Below are 18,782 nucleotides of genomic sequence, written 5' to 3' on the forward strand. Positions count from 1 at the left end.
CCTACTCCTTGTTATGTGTTTATATATAAATAGATCATTTTTATATCAATCAGAAAAGAAAGAAAGAAGGAAGAAGTCTCCAGAAAGGCTCATGCTTTTACCCTTACCATGATATTTTTACAACTTTTGGTTTGTATCGGGATTTTATACATCCACACCCTGGCAACACAGTTAAGGCAGGGTGTGTGGTCAAAAGCAGAGACCCCAGACCAGTGTCCAAAAGCTAACGTAAGCATACGTGCTTTTCGTTTCCGACGAGATTTGATATGATAGTTATTTAAAATAGTCATTTTCCATCTTAATCAATTCCATCTGACACCCACGCGTCCAAGCAAGCAAGCATGCACGCACACTCACACTCCACTTTAGTAGAATACAGCGTGCGCATATTTACACGCACGCACACACACACACACACACACACACACACACACACACACACACACACACACACACACACACACACACACACACACGCGCGCGCGCGCGCACACACACACGCACGCTTACACGCTTACTTATTATGATACCTTACTACTTTATCATGCCTATGTTCCTGATAGATATAGGCTAGCATACCTTGAAAATGCACAATATAAAAATTTGTAATATAATAACAAGAATATTCTCACTTGTTATCATTCTTCTTATTATTATTATTATCATCACCATCATCATTATGAATATTATATTTGAAATGATTTACAATCTCGCTGATCTGTTTACGTGCACCTCAACAATCCTACAGTGCAAAAGATGTACTGTAAATAAAATTCTCCCTTTACAATCACAATAATTCTCCGTTTTGTTGAAGCTATTACGCGGGGCATTGTTTTTGGGGCATGTTTATTGCAATTTTGTGTTCCTCTCATATGGCTAAATAATGAAAACCTGTTATTATAAACTCAAAGCATAATGCACGATAGTCCCCTAAAACTGCGGCGACGGATACTTTGGTAAATTAACTTGTTTGACAATCCAAACTGCGCGTTATCATCGTTGTAATTGCACGGTACCAGCAGATGGTGTGAGAATACAAGATATTTTCGTAGCGTCACAATTGTGACGAAGCCAAGGTCGTTGCAATCACCAGCAGATGTCGCTCTTTGCCTATTCCCATTGTGTTTCAGACTGCCACATTGATAGAGTGTCCAAATTAAAGCTTTGATCAACTTTATTACCGATGCAATATGAGACCACGATACGCCAGAAAATGCAATGTTTATTTTTGTTTGTTCAAAGTTCCGAAATGTTTGAATAATTCCCAATGTTTTAAGCGTTTTTGACACAGTTGAACGCGTGTTTGTCAATATAGCAGGAAATCACTCTTAGAATAAGGCTGAGATAATATTTTTCTGCGTTTGTATGAAAACGTGAAGTTAAGCTGTACGCGCATGCAATGTGAGTGAACCGTCTCGGTGGGTCTCTCTCGCGAGTGGGGGCAAGTGGGAGGGCTGATGATGCTCTGGCTGCTGTCACATATGCTGCACAGCAACAATAATATTTGGAGAGTTACAAGTGGCTGCGGTCTGCAGCACAAACCGAGATGCATGAACAATGAACTTTCTTTTGCGCAAACCTCCAGCTGACAGAGGTCATCGGTGTGCACGCTTCGAGATTTTCTGCATGGCCTCAGTAGTCACGCCGACGAAATAATTGTTCAAGAGCAAAACGAATGGAAGTTGTAGTTCTTTTTTTTTTTTTTTAAGAGAGTGCTACTGTGCAATAAACTGCAAGCAAATGTAATTTAGGGCATTTACAAGGGACTTGCAAGACGTGGAGCAGCTATGGCTATACTGATAACTTCCACTTTGATCGTTTGCGTACAAGTGGTTCTTTATGTGACATTTACGCAGAGCATGGACGCTGATTTCTGCAAGCCTTTACGAGTAGCGCGTGGAAAGCATTTACAAATGAATGAAAGACAAGTTACGTTTAGGATCAATGCGTTCAAACAGGTTTTTTACCTCCACCTCCAGCCGGATTTTAATTTTCTCGGACCGGGTAGTTTAAACTCATTCGAGCCCAACGCATCGACGGCTGCAGACCTCAGGAAGTGCTTCTACTCCGGTAACGTCAACTCACAGCCGGACTCGTTTGCTGCCCTAAGCTTATGTAAAGGTCTCAACGGGGGGTTTTACGAGAACGGCGTGGAATATTTCATCAGCCTCGCTAGAGGTGAGGATGGATCATCCGAGACTGGGGACTCTTCATCCAAGACGCACGTCATCCATCGCCGGAGTCGCTCTGCACCCTTGCTCGGTAACTTCACCAGCAAGTGTGGAGTGACACGTGACTCTAACTTTAACACGTCCCTGGAAAAATACAAGTATTTGAGTGAAATGGAAATTGGAGGCTCGTCTGAAACAGTGTTGGAAAGACTGGGGAGGTCCAAAAGATTTACCTCCATCCCCAGGTTTGTGGAGGTGCTGGTGGTGGCAGATCCATCCATGGATTCGTTTCACGGGGATGAGCTGAAGCACTACCTGTTGACACTCATGTCGGTGGCTGCCAAGCTTTACAAGCACCCCAGCATCTTAAACTCCATCAACATAGTAGTTGTGGGCTTTGTGGTGCTAAAAGAAGATGACAGAGGGCCAAAGGTTTCCAATAATGCTGCCCTAACTCTGCGCAATTTCTGCTCTTGGCAGAAGAAATTAAATAAACACAGCGACAAGCATCCTGAGTACTGGGACACTGCAATTCTCTTCACCAAACAGGTAAGAAAAATCCGAACGTATGCAGCTGGTATGCGTCACTCTTCTCATGCAGTCTGTGATCATTTAGTGAGTCACTATAAAATACCCACAGTATGGAAATTTAGTCGCTGAAAAGGTTTTTATTTCAAGAAAAAGTCCGTCTTCATCTACGTAAACAACTATCTCACATTCGTATCTCATGAAATATCAATTTTATAATACTGTATATCTTCGGTACCGTCTTCGAAATGATTAAAATTGCTTGTGACTGTGGCACAAACAGTTGATATTTAATGCAATCTTTTGGGGTACATGCGTGCAGATTGAACAACCGGCATCGAAACCAACTCTGCCCAAAGCTTGTTTCTGACAGTGTGAATTGAGTGAACAAAATCTCGCTATTTGCCTTAAAGATGGGTTAACCACCATTGCTGCCAAGTAATGATACCCTTGAAGAATGTTGTCGTGACAGCACATAGAAAAGGCTGAACCAAGAAACAACCCAACTGTTCTTAGTCTGTGGCAGGAGCGCAGACCAATCTGTCACTGTGGCTCCCTTTTATTACATACCTGTGCTCAGGGGTACCACTAAGTTTGATGGACAAAGAGGGCTCAGGAGATGTACAGGAGGTGAACGAATCTAACATGCGAGCACATTTCACAAGCAGCTAACAAAAACTGATAATACTGTCAAAGTTGAAAATCACCACATTGGATTTGTAGTGTTATTTTTGGTCTGTTTTTAATACAGCACACAATCAGGAAATGTGTTTGGAACCTTAATAATCCAGAAAAAGAGAACATGAACACATTGCCACATTGTATGCAAAAAAAAGGGTCACTGTGTTGTCACAAAGTAAGCCAAGACATGATATTTAATAAACAAAAACATTATGGACAAAAATGTACCATCTAAGGGTTTTTAATATCCACCCATCCATCCATTTTCTAATCCGCTTATCCTCATTAGGGTCGCGGGCGTGCTGGAGCCTATCCCAGCTGTCATCGGGTTACAGCTGGAACTAGCTGCCAGCCAATCGCATGGTAGCCATAGGCCAACAACCATTCACACTCACAATCACACCTAGGGACAATATAGAGTAATCCATTAACCTGCCATGCATGGTTTTTTTTTAATGTGGGAGAAAACCGGGGTACCCAGAGAAAATCCACGCAGGCACAGTGAGAACATGCAAAAACAGTAAGGCCGCAGCTGGAATCGAACCCTGCACCTTTGCACTGTGAAGCAGACGTGCTCACCGGTCCTGCACTGTGCTGCCTAAGAGTTAATAATGTTTTTAAAATCAAATTAACAGCTGCAATCGACAACTACTTGGTCAGTGGAAGCGTCGAAGAGTCCCGCCGTTTTTTTAAAAGGTGGTCAATCGGTTGGTTACTGTGCTGTGAGTCTGTGCATTGAGGCTAATCACATGACTTTGACTCAAAGCACAATAAATGTTTGCTCCAAAATACTTTTGATGATGCAAAGAATGGATTTTGGCGCACATGTGCCTAAATGGTTGGGGAAAAATATGACTCACTGATGTTTTAATTCAATAACAAAAGTAATTTTAAAGTCGTTGCCTTGAAAATATCTGGGAGATGCTAATTTGGTTTTATCCCTTGGTCCTCTCCAATTTAATTACATTCCGAAATTAAGTTTGAACTAAACAAGTCTTATGTGATGCACCTTGCCTGAAATGTTTCATATTTCGTATCCACATTGAGTTGCATATCATTCCTACTGACAGTCTGCATCACAACTGACTTTATTCTGTGAAATCTTAAGGCCTCACATTCTGATATTCTGCTGTTCGGCAGGAGCTAACTAATTGTTACTAACAGCAGTAATGAAGTTTTACTTTCTTGAAAAAAAACGTCCATCCTTCACGTTTCTTTTATTCTCTGTTCTGCTTTTAATTGCCATGTTTGCTAATAAGGCAAGCAATAGCGTCGTAAGGGAACGGGCTAATGTATGAGTGCACTAACAATTCCACTTACTCGCCATAGGGACAAGTGAAGCCACCGGCAGCCATATTACATTGCCATATATAAGTCCGGGGCGGCCCGGTAGTCCAGTGGTTAGCACGTCGGCTTCACAGTGCAGAGGTACCGGGTTCGATTCCAGCTCCGGCCTCCCTGTGTGGAGTTTGCATGTTCTCCCCGGGCCTGCGTGGGTTTTCTCCGGGTGCTCCGGTTTCCTCCCACATTCCAAAAACATGCATGTCAGGCTGATTGGACGCTCTAAAATTGTCCCTAGGTGTGAGTGTGGGCGTGGATGGTTGTTCGTCTCTGTGTGCCCTGCGATTGGCTGGCAACTGATTCAGGGTGTCCCCCGCCTACTGCCCGGAGATGGCTGGGATAGGCTCCAGCACCCCCCGCGACCCTAGTGAGGATCAAGCGGTTCGGAAAATGGATGGATGGATATATAAGTCCATTAGTAACTGCCGCAAGCAAGGACACAGGGAAATCATGGGCTGGCTTTACAAGAAATCCGCTGTCCCTGAAAGGGTTAATGAAATTAAAAACAAAAATACATTAAGAATGCAGCCTAATCATTTCGTAGTGGCTTCAGCCCCACTAAAATAGGCCGCCAATTTGTTTGTGATACTTAAAACTATAACAATCAAAGTACCATGCAAAAGCAATTGGATTCTCTCTACCGTTTGTTGTTTTCCCAATGTCATGAAATGCATATGTTACTGCAATGTTGCTCAGTGGAGAAATGGATGTGCCTTTGACAAAGGATTTCAACAAAAGACCCAAAATGAGAAAAGGATGTGACATCTCCACGATATGTCAAACTGACAGTAAGTGAAAAACAGAACCAAAGCTAAAATAAAATCCATTGTCGATGCTTCTCCTTTCGCAATCAAAATTAAGTAAGCGAGAAGTTTATTCAGGCAGCTGCCAGTGCATTTAATTCCTTAAACGATTCCACAGAGCATCGGTCCAACCCAGTGGTTTACCACAAATGAATAAAAGACCAATTTAAGCTCACCCACAACTTGTGATGCAGTCGGGAAAGGAAAATTGCCCAACCCTACTTCACTAGAAATAACAAAATAAATTCCTGGCTTATTCACCTATCGTTGACTATAGACTATAATTACTGTACACGGCTGTATGTGGGCTAAGTGTATGTATTCTTTCCTAATGCTCTTGTATTGCCTTTATAACAAGAGTCAATCTTGCTGGAGCCCATCCATCAACACAGAGTTAGTTTACAACAAAGCCAGAGCATGTGCATTGTGTTAGTGTCTGTGATCGTCATGGCTCAGTTATGCCAAACGTGTCGTGAGTAAGGTTCTGATCCCTTCTTCAAGCAAAACACTTCATAATGAACTGTTACCAACCAGGATCTTTGCGGGGCCACAACCTGTGATACGCTGGGGATGGCTGATGTTGGGACCATGTGTGACCCCAAAAGGAGTTGCTCTGTCATTGAAGACGATGGCCTGCCGTCAGCATTTACAACAGCCCATGAACTTGGTGAGATGCAACGTTGTTCACTTCTTTTCCTGTTTTGTTAGAGAAACCCTGATCTGGCTTGCATTTCCATTACGATACTGTTGGCAATCGTCATGTTATGCAAATAGCGGGATATAGCAGTTCAACTTACCAATCAACTAAACAATGAAAACATTGACATGGTGCAGTGGTGACAGAGGATGGGTCTTGAAAAAAGGCTACGCTAAACTAGAGATCTGAAAGAAATGGTGCTAAAAAGTGGGAATGTATCGATGTTTTATGACACTTTATAATGGAAATACATCACGTAATACACTGGCAATACGTGTCATAAGCCACGCGTTGATACACACGTTCTGTATTCATTTCTGCACTCAACTTTGAAATGACAAAAAAAGGAGATAACCACTCCAGTTCTCAGTGGCGAAATTATAATAAGGTTAGCTGTAGCTGTGTCCAAAACCAGCTAATAACTCCCCCGGAGACGCATTGCATTACATTCCTCTCATATGTGTCATGTAATAAGTTGTTAAACAATTTCACTGAACATGTTCTTTTCATAATTGATCACTTTGAAACCACAGTTTCGTTTTCTTTTGGACGGTTCTTCATGTTCATATTAAGGGAAAGAAATTGTTTCCTTGGGAACTGAATTCCCCTGTCAGGCATGGTTAAGCACATGGATGTATGCCATGCTTTATATTCCCATGCATAGCTGCATTCCTGCCTGCTATGACATCAGCTTCAAATCAGTCCAATTTTAGTCTGGTCTGCCTTCTCCATACACAATGAATAGATGTCTGGCGAAACCTTTAGAAAAAATATTTTCACATGTGTCAGTGTTGCTTCTAGAAACATAGCATATATGCGTACATAGTCTGCAGACTTACAGATTGACATGTTTTCAATAAACTGAAAAGAGAAATACTTCAACTATGATGTGACCTTTTTTTTTTAATTTTCCCTTCCCACGCTATCCTCTTAGGTCACGTCTTCAACATGCCCCATGACAATGTGAAGGCATGTGAAGAGGTCTTTGGGAAACTCAACGACAACCACATGATGTCCCCAACTCTAATTCAGATAGACAGGAGTCGTCCCTGGTCTGTGTGCAGTGCAGCCATCATTACTGAATTTCTGGATCGAGGTCATGGTTAGTGAACCCTTCCTATGCACGCTTCTTGATTCAAAAAAAGAAATCCAGATTTTGTCCCAACGCTGGTCGTCATCTATTTGTATGTCTTTAAAAACTGCTTAAACTGCTGTTACAAATGTCATAAAACACAAAAGCAAAATCAGTAGTCATTGATTCATGAAAATGCTTCAAAGTCAAAAATGGTGGAGTGGTTCATTCACTTGACTTCTGTGGCAGCAGTGTGGGTTTAATTCCCACGCAGTAATGTTGTGAACATAAGTATGAATGGTTGTCTGTCTGTATATGTGACTGGTGACCAATCCAAGGTGTAGTCTGCCTTTCTCTCAAAGTCAACTAGAATAACCTCAAGATCTCTCCAACACCAAAGGGGGATATGCGCTATAGGAAAAGTATGGATGGATGAATAGAAAATGGAATTACATTTTCATTACCTAGTTGACACACTCTTGTCAATCAACAGAATAGCTTGGATTCTGTGAGACCCCCCTGCCAAAAAATATTGACAGCAGTGCTATAAAAAAAATTAAGATGATAATGATTATAATACACTCAATTAATTTATTTGTCCAATGATTCTGAGGGACTGTCCCACTTGTCATATTTGCGAATTCAATAACATGACGTCAAACACGCACGTACGCAAGCTCCGCATTTGTCTGCCCGCGCCTCGAACAAATATATCAAAAACACATGATGTCACCTGCGCTGTAAAGAACGTTTTATCCAGTCAAAAATTTAATGTACATTTTATAAACAAATTTGCAGGTGTGCTGGCGGTTAAGGCAGGAACACTCAATGAGGTGTAGCGCGTCTAGCAAATTCACAAACATGCTGAAGTGGACCATTGCCCCAGCATGAAAATGACACTGCACCCGTTTTTTGGCTGAGTGCAGACTGCCTTCTGTTCCCAAATTGTTGAATGGGTGAGGCAACTCAATTCGTTGGAACGCCCAGACAGGCGCAACACTGCCCCAAACACACCAGACTATCATTGCACTGGCTGGGCCTACATCCATGGGGCCCGGCCGGGCTCAGCCCGATGAGGCAACGAGGGCTGACCACCCATGATAGGGGCCAAAAGGGTCGGATGCAGTGTGAGCTGTGCATCAGCCAAAGGCGGGGACCCTAGAGGTCCGATCCTCGGCTACAGAAGCTAGCTCTAGGGACGTGGAAGGTCACCTCTCTTGCAGGGAAGGAGCCTGCGCTGGTGTGCGAGGTAGAGAAGTTCCGACTGGATATAGTCGGACTTGCCTCCACACACAGCCTGGGTTCTGGTACCAGTTCTCTCGAGACGGGTTGGACTCTCTTCCACTCTGGAGTTGCCCACGATGAGAGGCGTAGAGTGTAGGTGTAGGCATACTCATTGACCCCCGACTCAGTGCCTGTACATTGGGGTTCACACCGGTAGACGAGAAGGTTGCCTCCCTCCGCCTTCGGGTGGGGGGACGGATCCTGACTGTTATTTGTGCATATGCACCCAACAGCAGCTCAGCGTACCCACCCTTTTTGGAGTCCTTGGAGGGTTTGCTGGAGAGTACTTCTGCTGGGGACTCCCTTGTTCTGCTGGGGGACTTCAATGCTCACGTTGGTAATGACAGTGAGACGTGGTTGGGAGGAACGAGTGGTGTTTTGTTATTGGACTTCTGTGCTCGTCATGGATTGTCCATAATGAACACCTTGTTCAAACATAAGGGTGTCCATATGATGCCATTGGCACCAGGACACCCTTGGCCGGAGTTCAATGATTGACTTTGTGGTTGTATCATCGGATGCGGCCGCATGTTTTGGACACTCGGGTGAAGAGAGGGTCGGAGCTGTCAACTGATGACCACCTGGTGGTGAATAGGGTCCGATGGTGGGGGAAGATACCGGTCCAACCGATGTGTTTAAAAAGCTCCTCTGTGGCAAGGCCCCAGGGGTGGATGAGATCCGCCCAGAGTTCCTCAAGGTTCTGGATGTTGTGGGGCTGTCCTTGTAGACATGCCTCTGCAACATCGCGTGGTCATCGGGGAGAGTGCCTCTGCATTGACAGACCGGGGTGGTGGTCCCCTCTTTTTAAAAAGGGGGACCGGAGGGTGTGTTCCAACTACAGAGGGATCACACTCCTCAGCCTCCCCGGTAAGGTCTATTCAGGGGTGCTGGAGAGGAGGGTCCGTCAGGAAGTCGAGCCTCAGATCAAGGAGGAGCAGTGTGGTTTTCGTCCCGGCCGTGGAACAGTGGACCAGCTCTCCACCCTTAGGAGGGTCCTCGAGGGGACATGGGAACTCGCCCAACCAGTCTACATGTGCTTTGTGGACTTGGAGAAGGCGTTTGACCGTGTCCCTCGGGGAGTTCTGTGGGGGGTGCTTCATGGGTGTGGGGTACCAAGCCCCCTGATACGGGCTGTTCGGTCCCTATAGCACCGATGTGAAGAGTTTGGTTCGCATTGCCGGCAGTAAGTCGGAATAGTTTCCAGTGAGGTTTGGACTCCACCACGGGTTCCCTTGGTCGCCGATTCTGTTCGTGACCTTTATGGACAGAATTTCTCGGCTCAGCCGAAGCGTTGAGGGGGTCCGTTTTGGTGGCCTCAGTATTGCATCTCTGCTTTTTGCAAATGACATGGTACTGTGTGCTCCTTCAAGCAGGGCTGTCCAACTCTCACTGGAGTGTTTCGCAGCCGAGGGTGAAGCGTTTGGGATGAAAATCAGCACTTCCAAATCTGAAACAATGGTCCTCAGTCGGAAAAGGGTGGAGAGACTATGTCACCCAGCTGGGAATGCCTTAGGATCCCCCGGGAAGAGTTAGAAGAAGTGGCAGGGGAGAGGGAAGTCTGAGCTTCACTGCTAAAGCTGCTGCCCCCACGACCCGACCCCAGATAAGCGGTAGAAAATGGATGGATAGATGGACCATCGCCGTGTGTTTTTTCAGTAATAACCTAGTTGGGTCAGCACTATAATGTGAAAGCCATCCTTCCTGATTATACACGAGAGAAATATCAGAGAGTCTGCAACTCCTCTTGGCTTTCGGGGCTTGACACAAAGTTGCACAAGCTCCACAACTGTATTTTGGTTGCTTCCTAAAACCCGCTGAACTCACTGATCAACACAGTTTCCAACAAACTGGTTCAATGCGGCTCCGGGCTTTCACACGGCAAGTGTCGAAAACGCCTCGACAGTGGCGATGCCATTCAAACAAGGCACTAACTACACAGAATGTACTACGTCAGCCTATCATCAATCCCGTTACTTGATTCACATAGAGGGCAACCAATCAGATGACTGCATCACCGCTCATGCGCAAACAACGGCGGTGTGTGTGTGCACGAGCGCGCGCGAAGAAGGGTATGAGGTGGCTCTTTGCAGTAACACAGTAAAAAAGTTGATTCTTCATCTCTGACTGGTTGGCCACCCCTGGACTAGAGTAAACATTTTTCTCATTTTAAAATGGTGCTCTGCAACATGATGCATGCAAGTCTGGAGTACAATGAACACTACTAACTCCTTCTTATTTTCTTTTCAACTTGTCCTTTTCCACCGAAGCCTATCTTCTGCATCCTCACTCTACATCTATCAACCTTCTCTCAGGTGTTTATCCAGCTTTCTTGCCTGTAGCTCTTTCCTTATTATCTTTCTGTCCATGTACGTACTCACTATCTCATCAGCTTTCTAATATCCGTCCAGCTGCTCCCTGCTTTCACAGTCGATCACAGTGTCATCTGCTAACATCATGGTCCATGGAGATTCCAGTCTAACCTCATCTGTCAGCCTATCTTTTGTTATGCCAACAGAAAGGGGCTCAGAGTTGATCCCTGGTGCAGTCTCACCACCACCCTCTTCGGTCACACCCACAGCACACCTCGCCACTGTCCAAAAGCTGTTACACATATTCTGTCGTATTCTAACATGCTTCTCTTTCACTCCTGACTTCCTCATGTGGCCTCCCTTGGTATCTATTCATTAAGCTTACTAACTGAATGCATTAAATTATATTATCCGAGAAATTAAAAATTCGTTGCATAACATCAAACTAGGGAGAATATCCATCCATCCATCCATTATCCGCTTTATCCGCGGAGGGTGCTGGAGCCTATCCCAGCTGTCTTCGCGCAGTAGGAGGAGGACACCCTGAACCGGTTTTCCAGCCAATCACAGGGCTGAGGAAAATATTTCTATTTATTAGTCATTTGTCTTTTCCGATGCAGATTCTTTATACCAAGTTTTCCCAAGTGTAAACTGACTGTAAGTGGATTCTGTGTGTCTATGACAACAAAGCACACTGATTTTATGACATCCTCTTGTCCTCTGTAATATTTGTAAAACGAGCAGTCAGTCATAAAGTTTAGCATGACATGAGTCACTTGCACTAGCCTAAAACATTTTGTGAAGCTGGAATATCTTATACAGTTCTGTATAATATTCTGCATGATTTATGTTCAACACTTACTCTCAAGTAGTCATTTAAAGAACACACGTCAAGAATTGCTGTCATTGATAGTGCAGCAATTTTCAGTTCCCACACTGCGATGGTGTGAATCTGAGCATGAATAGTTATCTGTCTCAATATGTGACTTGTGATTGGCTGGTTCCAGGCCAGCATATAGTCTAACTTTTGTACAAACCCAGCTGGAATATGTTCCAGTACTCCGTGACCCAGAACAGCACAGGCAGTTGTACAGATGCGTGGATGGGTGTTTTTTTGTATCAATATAATGGAATGAAGTACTTGAAATTGATTGTTTTTCCAACTGTTTTTTTTGTTGTTATTGTTGCAGGAGACTGTTTGCTGGATCAGCCCGGGAGGCAGCTGTCTCTCCCCAATAACCTGCCTGGCGCTAGTTACAGTCTTCATAGTCAGTGTGAACTGGCTTTTGGTGATGGCTCCAAGCCTTGCCCCTACATGCAGCCCTGCTCCAAATTGTGGTGCACGGGAAAGGCCCATGGCCAGCTGGTTTGTCAAACCAGACACTTTCCCTGGGCAGATGGCACCAGCTGTGGCACTGGAAGAGTTTGTTACCAAGGGATCTGCACTGAGAAGAACACTACCATGCACATCAAGGTGTGGTACACTGTTTAAGTAAAGGAATTTTTTAAATTATAAATACTTCTCCTAAACCAATGTATTTTCTGGGACGCGTTTGTGTTTTTGGAAGAAATCTGCCATATGGTGCTGCAAATCCAGTTCCAACTAGTTTTTGACACATGGTCGCATGTGATCACCTCAATTAATCCGCTTGGGCTCAAGTGCTTACCCCAAAAGTTTTTTTAAGCCAATGCAATAAAGGTATCGCAAATATGAGTCTGAATATTAACAAATGGTGTTCATCACATTTGAAAGGTGCGTGGCATGTTCTATTCGGAGAAGTATTAACTTTTTTTTGTTTTGTTTTGTTTTTGTCCCAGGTGGATGGTAGATGGGGGAAGTGGGGCTCATTTGGGGATTGTTCCAGAACGTGTGGTGGTGGTGTCCAGCTGGCCAGGAGAGAGTGTGACAACCCAGTCCCTGAGAACGGAGGCAAATACTGCTATGGCCTTCGAATTAAGTATCGGTCCTGCAACCTCAACCCCTGTCTTGATACAGGTACAAGGCTTTGTCTGTACATTCACACATTTATCACAGGACGTTGAATTCTTCATCAGAAATTTGCCAGTGATTTTCATTGCAATTTAATTCATTTATTTATTTTTTGTACCCCTTTAGTTAAGAGTTTCCGTGAAGAGCAGTGTGAATCGTTCAATGGCATTAACCTGAACACTAACAGATTGGGCTCGTCTGTGGTCTGGGTTCCTAAATATTCTGGCATCTCCCCCAAGGACAAATGCAAGCTCATCTGTCGTGCCAATGGGACGGGTTATTTCTATGTTCTTGCCCCAAAGGTACGTATGGATTTTCATCATTTCTAATGTCTAGGAAAGAGTGAAAAACAATAATAGTCATTAATGGACCTGGAATAACAGACAACTCATGAATCGTGTGTTAATGGTGCATTAATTAAAAAGTAGAACACTACTCAGAAATGCATCTCTTGTGTCGTCCATTTCTGTCCTTTAATGTATAAATAATATGAGTAAATAAATTGGACTTCAAGGTAATTTCTTTGCTCCTTTTGCATACTAAAAAAGTACAGTTTCATTCTCAAGGTCTATAAAGTCACCTTATTTTAATATGTGGTGTGGTTGTAGTTCTCTAAGGATTGGTTGCTGCAGCAGAATAGCTGGTCCACTACTGACAACAACTATTTTGGCTTTGTCTATTTTTTTTCTTTTTAATAATTCAATATCCGTACCCTGCAGGTTATTGATGGGACGCCCTGTTCACCGGATTCCACTGCTGTATGTGTTCAGGGAAGATGCATCAAAGCAGGCTGCGATGGGAAGCTTGATTCCAAGAAAAAATTTGACAAATGCAATGTGTGTGGCGGTGACAACCAGGGCTGTAAAAAGGTCTCCGGAATGTTCACAAAACCCATGTATGTAGTTTGTATGTGATTTGTCAGCATGTTTGAGAAACTATGTCTCAACAAGATTGACGCTAAAAACAACAGAGCTACTTTTTAGGATAACTAGCAGTCTAAACATTATTGTTACAGCGCATACATGATATCATCATTGTTTAGTAACTGTTGAACCCATAAATGTTGGCGTGACTTCCAAAGAGCCAAAACACAACACATACTACAGAAAACAAACAAGAAACAAAGAAGCACCTCATGAACTTTGTGCAGCCGGGGACGAACGGTAATGTTTGCGGCTAACGGGTGTCTCTATGAGCCACATATCCATCCCAATTTTTGGTTCAATGATTGAACTTTGTTGCTGAACTTGAAGTGTGCATTTAAACCATTGACCACTTCTCTCATTTTCCCACTGTTTCAGGTGTCTTAAAAAACAATTTCAGCCATTCTTTGGTGAAAATACACAAAGGGAAAAATATTGACAATACATTTAAAACCAATTTGTAAAACCCCACCTGAAATTGTTTGGTTTGGGCTGTGCAAATGATGTTATATAGCCAAGGCCAATACATATTCAATTACAATGATGTCCAGGCGTGGAGTTAAGGCACTGTGACGAGAAGAGCAGATACTTGTTAGCAAGCAGCGTCTGAAGAGAAAGGTCAGCAAAAAAAAAAAAAGGGGGCAGCACTTGAACACTCAGATGCCAGCATCGGTCAATCAGTGAAGCCGATTAATGCATGTGGCACATACAGGCAACACGTTACTAATCTCAGCTCTGCATACACTATGACGGGGGTCGGCAACCCGCGGCTCCGGAGCTGCATGCGGCTCTTTAGTGCCGCCTTAGTGGCTGCCTGGAGCTTTTTAAAAATGTTTGAAAATGGAAAAATATGCGGGAGTGAAAATATATTTTTTTGTTTGAATATGGTTTCTGTAGAAGGACAAACATTCTTAACATTTTCCAATGCTGTAAAAACGTGTCGAATAAATATTTCATTTCAACATTTCTGTCAACGAAGATTCGCGTCATAGCCTGCGACAAACGTTTCTTATTAGCAGGGCGGTATGCAAGGCAGGTGGCTGTTGTACGAAGAAACGGGGTTTCATGTCCAATTCACCGAGGGAACTGGCAAAGAATGGCAATCTGAAGGACCGAGAGAAGCATTTTAAAACGGTACACGTCAGCTACGAAATTTAACACGCTGCAAAAGTGTGTCCCGTGCCTCATTCATCTCAGGGGCTGTTATGGCTGTTGCTCATTATGGCATGCGTGTGTAAGTGCATGCGTGCGTGTGCGGTCACAGGTCGATCGCGGGAGGCTGGTTGATCAAAAAATAGAGCTTTGGTCAAAAAAGGTTGGGCCCCCCTGCTCTTCAAGTTGCACTTCAGGGAAAAAAAAAGTTTAATCAAGAAGGCTCTTTGTGTATTTGTAGCCAACTTAATCATTTTGATAGTAGGCTAATATAGCTAATATGGGTACATACACCATGTGTTGCCTTCTTTCTAAGGCTTTTAATTTGTTGCGGCTCCAGACACATTTGTTTTTCTTTTTTTTTTTTGGTCCAATATGGCTCTTTCAACATTTTGGGTTGCCGACCCCTGCCCTTTGACTTTGATTTGATAGTGCAGAGACCCAAGAATACGTTGACAATTAAAAAGTAAATATTTTTGATTTTTTCTTGATTCAAAGAAATTACGTCTCTTCAATATCTTTTTACGCCAACTCACCTGGAATGACTTTAATCTGTTTACATCTATGCTCTTTTCCAGTCATGGCTATAACTTTGTGGTGACGTTGCCTGTTGGCTCATCAAACATTGACATCCGCCAACGGGGCTACCGAGGAATCGTCAGTGACGAAAACTACCTCGCAGTTAAGAACGGGCATGGGAAGTACCTGCTGAATGGTAACTATGTGGTGTCAGCTGCGGAGCGCGACCTGATGGTGAAGGGAACCCTGTTGCGCTACAGTGGCACTTCAACATCTGTGGAGATTCTTCAGTCCACTAGGCCGCTGCAAGAGGCACTGACAGTGGAGGTGCTCTCTGTAGGGAAGATGACCCCTCCCAGGGTGCGCTACTCCTATTATCTTGCCAAAGAGAGTAAAGAGGAAAAGACCTTGCGGAAAGAAGAGAAGAAGCACGTGTCACACAATAGCATCTTATTGACTGGCAACAAAGTAGAAGCCAAAAAGAAGGTGACGGGGAAGCAGCCGGTAAAACACTGGGTGACCGGAAGCTGGGCTGCATGCACAGTGACTTGTGGAAGCGGCCTGCAGAAGAGGCTGGTGCTGTGTCAGAACACGGACGGGAATCCAGCCTTCGGCTGTCACAGTGCTGACAGACCTGTTGCTCTGAGAGCGTGTGGAGATCCATGTCCCATGTGGGATGTCGGAGCCTGGTCTCACTGTTCAAAATCCTGCGGCAGGGGCTTTAAACGGCGGCTGGTGCGCTGCATGACTGAGAATGGTCTTAATCTGCCACGAGACCACTGCTCCGGAAGAAGGAAGCCTCAGGAGCTTGACATCTGTTATCTGAGACTGTGTTAAGGGTGACTCAAATGGCATTTGACACATGCCACATCATCATCATGGTTGTAACTCAGCGGTCTTTGTTGGTTGAAAGTACACTCAATTGCCGCGTGACTGCAGCCGGCAGAGTGTTACAGCAACAAAAACAAAGTCACTGACGACCGAGAGGGTCTTCCTCAGACCTTCTGTTTATGCGAGAGGGACATGTTTTTCTTCTCCTCAACTGACTAACCAGTTGAGTCAAGTTGGACTTTACGTAAGTCTACCTCCTCGGGGACGTGAACTATGCCTCTGTATCCACAAGTGATACCTGGCATGCATGGGAGGGTGTTTGAAGAGCAGAAAATAGTAAAAAGTTCAGGCAAACCGATAAGATATACAGAGTGTGCTTGAACCCTGTGCTGTTAGCAGTACCATTAAATGTGCGTTGTCTGTGAAATGACTCTCCCCACACCCACACAACCCCCCACACCCCCAACTCATTTTAGCAAAGAAACTGGTGGAAATGTGAAATGCAGTATTGTATTGGAAATATTTGACTGAAATGTATGTTCCTGTTTTTTTTGTTTTTGTTTTTGTTTCAGTGCTGTTGGCTGCTGAACAGTTATCTTGGACGAGAGTACACTGTAGGTCTCAATGTCCAGTTTTGATTCTGTGTCCGTATCAGACGCTTTTCACAATTACATTGATTTTCAAAGTACATACTGTATATCCAATTTCACCATTTACATTTACTGAAGACCTGAAACAAACTATATACATGCAAACAATTCCACAAGCATAGCATTGAGATGGCCAGAACAGACTCCCCTTAGATAAATGCTGGTAACCTCTGCATTGTTTTCCTTGTTTAAAGGTCACCAAAGCACTAATGTATTATATTTAGACCACATCTAATGCCCTCTAATTTTGCTTCAGTTTAAATTTTCAGTGGACATTTTTTTTTCAAATGTTTTGTCTAGAGACCCCCCACATACAGTGCTTCCTCAATTGATGAAATTCTGTAACATCAGACTCACATTGACAGAGTATTGTTTGTATGATGAGTCTGTTGACACTGCAGTCACCTTGGCAGGTGACTGATTCATATCAGATTTTTATCCACATCTGAGGTTCTCCAATTTCAAATCACCTTTTTCTCTCCATGTGCCGTGATGTACTGTATATCTGAAATGAACATTATGTCACCTGAACCATGTCATGAAAAACATTGCCTTTCGTTGTAAAATAAAACGTGCGCGAACAATGTGACAAGAACAGAGTCATTCAGATTTTCTTGCGATCAATCACATTGTGTGACTCATTTCATTAAAATAAAATGTGTGGTTAGAGGCAAAGTGTAACTATTTTGTCGGAAAGGGCGACATGTGGACTGCGGTGAATGTGGACTGTTTACATACCATATGGTTCATTCAGAAATAAGCGAGCTGACAAGTTGTTTGTTCTGTGGCACCAAGAATCCATGACCTTAATGACCTTGATCTGGGTATCCGTATTCTGAAGGTGGAACAAGAATCATCACAGACTCAACAGAAGCAACCTGAAGTTACGGTTGTCACGTTGCAACAATCGAGTGTTCATATAAAAAGCTACCGTACCTCATGTGCATCCTTGTTGTTAGCTGAGTGATTAATCATTTCTTAACACAGGACCGGTTTGTTAATAAATATGGTGAATGGATTAATTAGTATAGTATTTGCAGCATAAATTCCCATTTTTTGTTTTATTTTGAATTTCAATTCATAAGTTACCAATTGATGAATCAAAAATCACAATAGGCAAAAGCGTTCATAGTTGCTCCAAGTTGCTTGCTGTTATCTTTACTGTATCGTCAGCATGGCTGATTTAGCACCTCCAGAATAAAAACAAAAACAAAGCAAACAAACCAAAAAACCCCCACACATCTTTAAATTGCTAAATTATGTTTGTGTTATTTTGTTTTTCCAAGCTTGCTGCATATACAATGCAGAAAATATAAAGCCAGGTTCATGCCTGAATTTGAAGGGAAGATGACCATAAAACCGTACTCAGATTAGATAAGACTGATTATTGCGTTGCAGGCCATATTGCATTCCAGTCACCATTTTTCGTTTTTTTTTGTAAGGACTGTTTAAATTTCACTGGGGATATTGGTGCTCATGTCATACAATCTGTTCGAATCCTAACCCTCCATGACTTGTATCAATCGCATGGAAATTTTCCACCATAGAAGGTTAAAAGGGCCCATTTTCACCTTGTCTGTTGTGTTTAGTTTCAGGGATACATATCATCGACTCTAAAAGATGGCAATGTACAGTTTGTTTCTCCTGACTCAATGTACTAAAGACATTATTTCATTTTTTTTGTATTGTATACTATGTATGCATTTGTTTAGACGTGAACAAAAATAAACTATAAATAAATGTACTGTATATATGAAGTAAAGGCATGTAATACACATTCTTTCAGGGCACTTTTTTTCGACAGACATTTTGGTCTTTACTCATACAAGTG

General features: G+C 43.3%; 1 protein-coding gene across 1 annotated transcript; it reads left to right on the forward strand.

Annotated features, from left to right (window-relative positions):
* The first annotated feature begins 1,589 nt into the window (after window positions 1–1,589).
* Window positions 1,590–17,626, forward strand: LOC147197736 (A disintegrin and metalloproteinase with thrombospondin motifs 15-like). The gene is made up of 8 exons (XM_086126099.1): window positions 1,590–2,720; window positions 6,059–6,191; window positions 7,156–7,323; window positions 12,077–12,360; window positions 12,705–12,882; window positions 13,003–13,178; window positions 13,596–13,771; window positions 15,530–17,626. The coding sequence occupies exons 1-8, from the start codon at window positions 1,788–1,790 to the stop codon at window positions 16,305–16,307; spliced, it is 2,826 nt and encodes a 941-aa protein (XP_085982225.1). The 5' UTR covers window positions 1,590–1,787; the 3' UTR covers window positions 16,308–17,626.
* The last annotated feature ends 1,156 nt before the right edge of the window (window positions 17,627–18,782 follow it).

The sequence above is a fragment of the Hippocampus guttulatus genome, chromosome 12 (genome assembly GCF_054856545.1).
Source record: "Hippocampus guttulatus isolate MCC_2025c chromosome 12, RoL_Hgut_1.0, whole genome shotgun sequence".
NCBI lineage: Eukaryota > Metazoa > Chordata > Actinopteri > Syngnathiformes > Syngnathidae > Hippocampus > Hippocampus guttulatus.